The following is a 9,889-nucleotide window of genomic DNA, read 5'->3' as shown; positions in this document are numbered from 1 at the left end:
TTTAACACAATAACGTATTGATGCATTTCTTATTTAACACAATATTGACTATAATTTATCTTTTGGGGGGTCATTTTCTCTGCCAAATGTGATGTTATTAATTAGATTTAAAAAAATGAATTGCTTGACAGCCCTTATATATAGCCTGTGTGTGTGTGTGTGTGCGTGCGTGCGTGCGTGTGTATGTTTTTGTGACATATGAGGACACAAATGTGTATAAAGACATGGGTATGACACAGGTATTACAAGGAGAGGGTGTAATATGAGGACATTACCCATGTCCTCACATTTCAAAATGCTTATAAATCATACAGGATGAGGTTTTTTTTTTAGAAAGTAAAAATGCAGAATGTTTCCTGTGATGGGTAGGTTTAGGGGCAGGGGCAGTGTAGGGGGATAGAAAATAAACCATTACGCCTATGAAATGTCCCCATATGTCACAAAAACAAACGTGTGTGTGTGTGTGTGTGTGGTTTCACGTCATTCCATTTAGTGAAATATCCAGGAACGCATAACTATGTATGTGTAAAACAACACAGAAATTTCAGTTTTAATTTTTTTTTAATAATCATTTAAATAATATCACGGTTCAGCCAGGCAAGATCTGTAAGAAAACAAGGATACACATTTAATACTGATGTTCTTAACTGTCCTTAGCAGGACAACATATTACCCAGGGTGCAATGCAGGATCTTGTGGAGGAAATGGATACTTGTAAAGAAAGGCTGTTTACACTATACACTATGCACACTATACACTGTTTAAATATAGATTTAAATATAGTATATAAAACAGCATTTAGTGAGTGATGGACACTTATCTTCTCAGAATTAAATAAAAAACTTTATATTTAAAGTTAACATATTAAACATACATTTTTTAAAGCAATTTTTGTGTAAAAATTGTCTTAATTGCAATCAGTTTGATCAAGTCGTGTCACGAAAGATATCAAAAAATATTTGTTTAAGAGTGCCCCCCTTTTTGTGTCCACCAAAAAGTGTACACCTTTTTGGCAGCACTTTTTCCAGAAGCCTTTATTCCGTTTATTTTTCCCATAAAGATTTTTTCTTTTTAAAAAGTCTTTGTTAATAAGCAATGAATTAGCTATGAGGGGGACCATGACATTACAAAGTATTCAAAAAATAGACAACAACAACAACAACAAAAACGGACAGAGAAAAATAAAACTATTAATTTAAAGTTGATTATATCTATATTAACAATATATGTGACCCGTGCTGGCAAAAGCAGTCTCGAGCAAATTTTCACACACAAAAAAGTGTTTCTAGTCAGCAGTTAATTTTGAGAAAAATCTAAGTTTTCCAAAGGTTCAAAAACAAAATCACCTAACAACCATACCTTAACATCACTGGTAATAACACCAAACTATACAGCCTATATATTAAGACCTACTTTACCGCACAAATCTAATATAATGTTACACATCAGATGTTTTTCTCCAAGAGTTCACCAAACATTCTCATAAGACATAACAGATAAGGTTTGCGTGAATACATATATTCTGAAATACTATAATTCTGTGTATATGTGTTTATCAGGATCGCGTGCTGTCTGAGGCGTTTTTGTGCGCACGCTTCGGATCTGTCAGTCAGCGAGAGTGAGCTCATTTTCATGGACAAAGGAAAGGTATTCCTCTCAGAAAACGTACAAATATAGATACTTTTAGATGTTCAATTGCTATTCGGAGCATTGGGACCCCTAGATGAGGGCTTAATGAACTCCTTTTTGGTGAAAACCTCAAAATCAACATTTTTCACTAGTTTTGCCTGTAGCTCAAAATTATCTTGTGTGCTTTCCGACTCCTTTTGCCAGCACGGGTCACATATTTTCGGTTTACTGCAAAATATGCATATATACAGTATATACAAATATTTAAGTATTTTGAGAGTGTTGGGAGATTGACTCGATTTTAGGAGTGGCCGTTCTCTGCAAGCTCTTTTGCCACTATTTACTTGTCTCTCTGACTGGTGGAATTTTCTGTACAGCATTATGGGTAATGTAGTTTTTCACCAAGAATTCCAATACTAAACATGATTATTAAAAAAACTAAGTTGAAATAATGTGGGCTGAATATCATTGACTAACAACATTGTAGCTCATAGTAGTAAGTCTGTCTTCAATTGTTTATAAGTTATCTTTAAGAAATTACTTTTCCTACGGAGAAAATGTATGGAGTTTTCCAGAACCCAAGTCAATTCAAGAGCATTGCTTTGTGGGATATGTTGTTCTGTGCAGTGTGTTCTTTTTTAATAGTTCTGGGCAATCTAAAATGTGCATAATATGCTCAATTTATATAGATACTGCATTAATAATGAGCAGTGTGGTTTTTTCAAACATCCTGACCTAAGCTTCCAGTTCTCACCTGCATCTCTGTACTGTACATTGGTCAGAAAGAGGCCGTGGGCCGGGGCGGTCAGGTTATTTGGGAATGCCAATGAATCACGTGCCTCTAGTAGCTCCTGAATCTGACTTACAGACAGTCTACCCTGACCAACGGCAACCAGCGCCCCAGTCATCCTCCGCACCTGTGAGGGAAACGTCAAACACTGCTGTTATGACATCAGCCGTTTTGCATCACCAGACACATTCTTTCAAACTAGTGCAGAGTCACACATTTAACACTAGGAGGCAGACATCCCATAATGCAACATAACCATCATTTTTATAAGGAAACAAAGCATGTACTTACTTGTCTGTATAAAAAAGACCTACTTTTAAAGGCGAGCTCCCAGAACTGAATATCTCTGAAAGAAAACAGACAAAAATACACAAATTAAAGAGGACCAACTATGCTTTGCATTTTCACCTTTCTTAAGTGTGTAATGTTGCTATCCGAGCATAAGCGTTGTGCGATGGATCTTGAAGGCAAGCCTGTAACCTTAGCTGAAAAAAGCATGCTAACGCTGTGGTACCCAGGGAAAGAGACCAGGCTGTTTTTTTAATGGAGGTTAATAGAGAAGAGGCTTTACTATGCTGAATAAAATGCTTTTGTGGGAAAACGGCTTACCATTTAATGATTCGACAGCCCATCGGCTACATGTTTGCTCAAACATTAATTTTGGATTAATCAATTTTTAGTTTGCACTGAAAAAATACTCATAGTCTTGAGTTTTCTTACGGAAAAGAACATGTCACAATATTCATATATTTAAATAATTCCGATTCAAAGGCATACACAAAAGGGGCAAGGCCTGGTTGAGTCGCATTAGTAGTGTGCTGAAACTCAGAAACATGCTTGAAGCGGTTGACCAATCACAACACACAGATCCAGCCGAACCAATCAGAGCACATAGCACTTTTCTGAAGGAGATGCTTCATAGGAACCAGAACTAAACAAAAGCATTGTGAGCCTAAGTATATCGTAAAACAATCAACTTCAGCTTACGATGCTTTTGGGAAACACAGCCCAGTGTTACTGACTTGGAAGAGAGGGGCTGCAACAATCAAATTTTTTTTTTTTTTTTTACCTTTAAGCATGAAAAAACAATGCTAGTAGATCCAAAAATCAAGACTTTGTAAAAGAGCATATCTTTAAGCTCTTTTAACCCTCAAACGTATACCTTTAGTGACCAGGGAAGTCATTCAATAATCTCCTCCTCATTCATTTTTTAAAAGTTAGACATCAACCTTTTTAGTATTCCTCAATCAAGTTGTTATAAATAATATATATATATATATATATATATATATATATATATATATATATATATATATATATATATATATATATATATATATATATATATATATATATAAAAAGAATGTCTGTTTCTTTTTATATATATATATATTATGAATGTCCGTTCATTGTTTGCAAAAAATTGTATAGGGTCGTTACCCGAGGTGTGTAATATTCTAAGCTTTTTTTTCTGCTCAACAAGAATTTAATGTTTAATGACTGAATAAGTGCAATTCAGATTATGTATGATACATAATGAAGTGGCGTTTTACTCAAAGGCTGCATCCGAAAACCAAGGCAGCTGACTCATGCTTTGCTGCTTTATCAGACAATGGCTTGTAAAGCAGTGTTTTGTGCTCGAAGGCTCCTCACGAAACTGATTTCAGACAGATTTCTGAGGCAGTGTAACAGTTTAATGATCTACAGCAAGAAATGACATTAGAAAAGTTATTTTGCAATAAATGACATTAGAAGTGGAAAATATTGGTTAAAAAAAACATACATTTACACACAAACTGACCATCAAATGCAACTTTTAAACGCCATCTTTTTTCCCAGCTCAACTGTCACAGAATGGAAAGCACAGGATTGTGGGAAATCAAAGGCAGCAAAAGGATACATGTATGCAGCCTTCAAAAATCGATTAGATGAAGGTCTCTCAGGAGACAGGAAGTGAAGCTAGAAATAGATTTGGACGTGCCTTGATGCCTTACTGCCTTGAAATGTGTCCTCCGAAGGCAGCATTTTCCAGGTTTCGACGCAGCCATTATTACCGCAGAAAGCAAACAAAAACTAGCATAGTATCATCAGCAAAACTTGATATGGCTCTGATTTACAGCAGAACAAGAACTGAGCACAATCAGATATTAGTGCCACTGTCACTTGATGCTGGATCTGGTAAAGAAGCTGACATTTTGATTTTGAAGCTGTTGAAAATTATAGTTTTGAGAACGTTTGAGATTGTGAATATGAGCCAGATGCTGAATAGTGATCATATAAAACATCTGCTCAAAATGAACCCTTCCAAGCTCCAAATGTAAACGAAATATGCATTATTTTATTCTTCTGTAACATATTATTCCGTCTAGTTGGTACAGTATTTCTCCCATTAAAACTAAATGTTACTGCTATTTTGCCAGAAGGCCTGCATCATATAAACAACTGGAGATGCAGCAGGAGCACTGGAGCGATCAGGCCAGATAACATCTCAAGCAGAGCAGCCAATATTTACTGCTGGCGAGGTTAAATGTTTCATACGGCTTTTTTTAACAGGAAAAAAATGATGGCGGAAAATTCACGATGAGATTTGTTTGGAATGACTTCATAGAAATGCTGAATGAGCTCGTCTGGCTCTCATTTAATCATGGCTTTGAATGAACAAACAGGCAGTGTGCGTTACATGAACAGATAAGCATACAACACCAATGCAATGAAAACCTCAAAAGAAGCACATATGAGTCTAATGTCAATAGAATAATCTGTGCTCAATAGAATAGCTAACTGCTTACTGCACTACATTCTTAAAATATGAATGTGAAACAGTATGCAATGATAAACATTTCATAACATTTTTTAAAAATTTCCATGGCTTTTCCAGTTGTCTGATGACTGAATGATTAAAAAAATTACTTCAGGACGGATAACTTCAGAACTGAAAATAACACAAATATATACACTCACCTAAAGAATTATTAGGAACACCTGTTCAATTTCTCATTAATGCAATTATCTAATCAACCAATCACATGGCAGTTGCTTCAATGCATTTAGGGGTGTGGTCCTGGTCAAGACAATCTCCTGAACTCCAAACTGAATGTCAGAATGGGAAAGAAAGGTGATTTAAGTAATTTTGAGCGTGACATGGTTGTTAGTGCCAGACGGGCCGGTCTGAGTATTTCACAATCTGCTCAGTTACTGGGATTTTCACGCACAACCATTTCTAGGGTTTACAAAGAATGGTGTGAAAAGGGAAAAACATCCAGTATGCGGCAGTCCTGTGGACGAAAATGCCTTGTTGATGCTAGAGGTCAGAGGAGAATGGGCCGACTAATTCAAGCTGATAGAAGAGCAACTTTGACTGAAATAACCACTACTCACAACCGAGGTATGCAGCAAAGCATTTCTGAAGCCACAACACGCACAACCTTGCGGCGGATGGGCTACAACAGAGGAAGACCCCACCGGGTACCACTCATCTCCACTACAAATAGGAAAAAGAGGCTATAATTTACACAAGCACACCAAAATTGGACAGTTGAAGACTGGAAAAATGTTGCCTGGTCTCGATTTCTGTTGAGACATTCAGATGGTAGTCAGAATTTGGCGTAAACAGAATGAGAACATGGATCCATCATGCCTTGTTACCACTGTGCAGGCTGGTGGTGGTGGTGTAATGGTGTGGTGGATGTTTTTTTGGCACACTTTAGGCCCCATAGTGCCAATTGGGCATTGTTTAAATGCCACGGCCTACCTGAGCATTGTTTCTGACCATGTCCATCCCTTTATGACCACCATGTACCCATCCTCTGATAGCTACTTCCAGCAGGATAATGCACCATGTCATAAAGCTCGAATCATCATTCAATCATTCAATTTGGTTTCTGGAACATGACAATGAGTTCACTGAACTAAAATGGCCCCCACAGTCACCAGATCTCAACCCAATAGAGCATCTTTGGGATGTGGTGGAACGGGAGCTTTGTGCCCTGGATGTGCATCCCACAAATCTCCATCAACTGCAAGATGCTATCCTATCAATATGGGCCAACATTTCTAAAGAATGCTTTCTGCACCTTGTTGAATCAATGCCACGTAGAATTAAGGCAGTTCTGAAGGCGAAAGGTGGTTAAACACAGTATTAGTATGGTGCTCCTAATAATAATTTCGGTGAGTGTATATACTATGTAGAGTTTTATTTAAGATTTCATTATTTTCTTTGACTGTTCCATATATCTAGAAATCCCACATTTTATATTTGAAGATATTTTCAGATTTTCTGAGATTTTGAAAGATCAAAGTGCAGATAAATTAGGTATTGTCTCCCAAAACAAAGAAGTGATTCTGACCTGCCTGAAACAAGTCATCCGTAATTCTACACTGTAAACCCTAAAGCTCAAAACAAGCCAGTCAAATTAAGCAAATTAGTTCAATCAAATGAACTTTTATGAGTATTTCGAACTTTCTTTTTCTTCTGAGTTCACAAATCGGACACATTTGAAGTTTTCATTGTTTTCAGTTTTATGAACTTTAACTGAAACTGTGAAACTGAAAAAAAATTTTTAATGCAATATTAATGTTCATTGGAGATTTAGTAGTGTTCAATGTTTTATGCTAGTTTAGAAAAGTTTCTGTAGAAGAGTTTCTAGAAGAGTCAAGCATGAGCTTAGTTTAAGAACAGATGTTAAATGTTTTATATTGTTGTACTGATTCAGCAAGTGCTATGCTAATGCTATCAAAGTTAATGTTACCAATTAACAAGTTAGTATTTATTGAATTAGTTAAGCCAAGTTTCCACTACTAAAAATATTTAAGTTGATCATTTTAATTTAAAGGTGCACTGTGTACATTTTAGCGGCATCTAGCGGTGAGGTTGTGAATTGCAACCGGCCAACATTCACCTCTCCCCTTCACAGCACGTAGAGAAGCTACGGTGGCTGACACAGGACAAAAATGTTGTTGTCAGACAGCAGAAAGTAGCTAGTGCTCTGTAGAGAAGTTTGTCCATTTAGGTTTCACTGTAAGAGGATGTATGTAACCAATTGCCAGTTTTGCTAGCTTATTTGGGTTTCCAGTCTCACTTGCTGCTCGAACCTACATAGGTTTGTAACAAATTAGCACAATTTCAGCCTATAATCTTCATTGGCTGCCGGTAAACAATGTCTGCTTTGACCCTCAAACACTGTAGTTGTCGATCAGACTGGAAGTTGGGTTTGTGTTGTTCGAGAAGACTGTTTTCTGTGCTGCAGAGGAAGCTGAAATTTAGATTTAGTAATGGCCGTTTGGTTTCCGACATGTGCTGTAAGCAGTTGCCCAATCACTACAGACTGGGCCGTCGGACCAATCAGAGCAGAGCAGGCTGTCAGGAAGGAGGAGTTTAAAGAAACCGAATCCTTTATCGAACTCTTTCATACACTGTGAGAAAAAAGTGGCTGCTGCAATGGATATTATGAGAAAATCAAAGTGTTTTTTTATTTACCTTCGGCGAATTTGAGACTTTTAAACAAAATAACTTTTAAAATAGCATAATAGCTCAACTTTAATGTTAGTAAAGCGAACTGGCCCATGTGAACTAGCCAGACCTTGACCCCTTGATTTGAATTAAACATACAGAATAAACATATCTTGTTTCACACAATAAACATTTAGGGTACCTTATTAGCTTATCGTCTTTGCCTTATAATCAATCTACTTTCACTGGCTATGTGATTTTATTAATGCCATTGTATGAATACGACCCTATTGTGTGAATTCGACCCTATTGTGTGAATAACTCCTGATCTCATTAACTTAGTGACTGTACAAACATTTCATAACCAACTCAGTGTTATTTTCTAAAAAGGTGCACCTGGACATATAAGCTTATTTGTAATTAACTGGACATATAGCTTTCCATTTAGTAATTAATTAATCTTCATGTGACTTAACAGATGTATCTGACGACCACATAAAGTCATATTCATGATGTTTCTATATTCATGATGTCCTCCTGGGTGAAGTTTAATCTCAATTAATTATGATACAGATGGATATGACATTAAATTAACTAAACTTCTGTAGTATAAAACCATGTCTGTATATTGGATATCTTGTTTAAATCCAAGTCAATAATAAATGTATAGCTGCATCATTTTTAAGTTACTCTGTCCTCATTTACAAAACGCAGGGTTTAATTTAGCTCTAGCTGTCAGGAGATCTACCTGATTCAGACTGTTTCTTGTAGTTGTGATCAAACTGAAATATTAATAGACATTCCCTCTCTCTCTCTCTCTCTCTCTCTCTCTCTCTCTCTCTCTCTCTCTCTCTCTCTCTCATACACACACACACACACACGCACACACACACACACACACACACACACACACCCACACACACGGAGCTATAAATGAAGAGACATTCATAAGCGCTTTTAAAAAACTTTTAAAGTGAAAGTTCATTGAAAAATTAAAATTCTGTCATCATTAACTAAAAGGTGCAATATGTAAGATTTTTGCAGTAAAACATCCAAAAATCACTAGGCCAGTGTTGTATATTTTGTTCAGTTGAGTACTTGCAATATCCCAAATGTTTACAAGAATTTTTCAATCGTGAGAAAATTGCTATTTTAACCAAGGAGCCGGACGTCTGAGGGAGTCGCCTGTCAATGGCGTCATATCTGCGTTACCCTCGGTTTCCGCTTTTACTGCCGTAGAAACCATGGCAACAGACGTGGACAACTACTACCTAACGTCTCGTGGCATGCTGTTGTAGTTGCTTTCAAACATTATGCACCATGGCAAGCAAACATTGGAACAAAAGGAGTTTTCAAAATGACGTGAGCTTCGCGATAAACTTCGACTTGACAGAGATGACGTTCTTACATGTGCTTTATTAGACAGGTGAGCAAATGTATATAAAATGAATCAATGTTATGTATCAACATGATGAAATATTAGAATATCATCAGTATGATGTTCCAATGTGGATACAGCCAACAAACTAACACACAAAATTACATTATAGTGTTCAACACACTCAAATGCAGTTTAGATAGTGTAGACCAAGTTCAACAGCATTGCGTTTCCTCACAATTTTAATTGGCCAAATAATGTGTTCTGATTGGCCAGCTGACCCAGAGCATTGTGAAACACCTTAAGAGTGTGTCAGAAAAATAACACCAATTACCATAATTGTGAGCTTCCTAAAGAAATAATAAACACAAACAGTTAAAGGTGCAGTGAGTAGTATTTATGACGATCTATTAACCCCATTAGTGTTAAATGTCCCGTTCTTCGCGTGTTTTCGAAGCTTTGATTATCTTTACAGTGTGCAATATAACATGAGTTCTTGTTTCGTGTGTAAAAAAACACAGTATTTTTCACACAATTGACTTATCTGTACAGCGCTGTTTCCTCTGTCCTAAAAACGGCCTGATGATTTCCTTGTTCTATGAAGTCCCTCCTTCAGAAATACGTAACGAGTTCTGATTGGTCC

The 9,889-nt window shown here is 36.6% G+C and overlaps 1 protein-coding gene across 5 annotated transcripts in view; it reads right to left on the bottom strand.

The window, feature by feature from the left end:
* Positions 1 to 9,889, bottom strand: part of pusl1 (pseudouridine synthase like 1) — a 44,934-nt gene that overhangs the window by 14,578 nt on the left and 20,467 nt on the right. For 2 of the 5 annotated variants that reach the window (XM_067430877.1, XM_067430879.1), the window contains 3 exons: positions 2,711 to 2,765; positions 2,384 to 2,546; positions 543 to 604 (listed from right to left, as the gene is read on the bottom strand). In XM_067430877.1, coding sequence (XP_067286978.1) covers positions 573 to 604; positions 2,384 to 2,546; positions 2,711 to 2,765 — 250 coding nt within the window. In that variant the 3' untranslated portion in view covers positions 543 to 572. Of the gene's footprint in view, positions 1 to 542; positions 605 to 2,383; positions 2,547 to 2,710; positions 2,766 to 9,889 lie in introns of those variants that run through there. The other 3 variants (XR_010900512.1, XR_010900511.1, XM_067430878.1) reach the window with 3 other exon arrangements.

This window comes from Pseudorasbora parva, chromosome 22 (genome assembly GCF_024679245.1).
Source record: "Pseudorasbora parva isolate DD20220531a chromosome 22, ASM2467924v1, whole genome shotgun sequence".
NCBI classification, from domain to species: Eukaryota; Metazoa; Chordata; class Actinopteri; order Cypriniformes; family Gobionidae; genus Pseudorasbora; species Pseudorasbora parva.
This window is presented reverse-complemented; position numbering and strand designations above follow the sequence as displayed.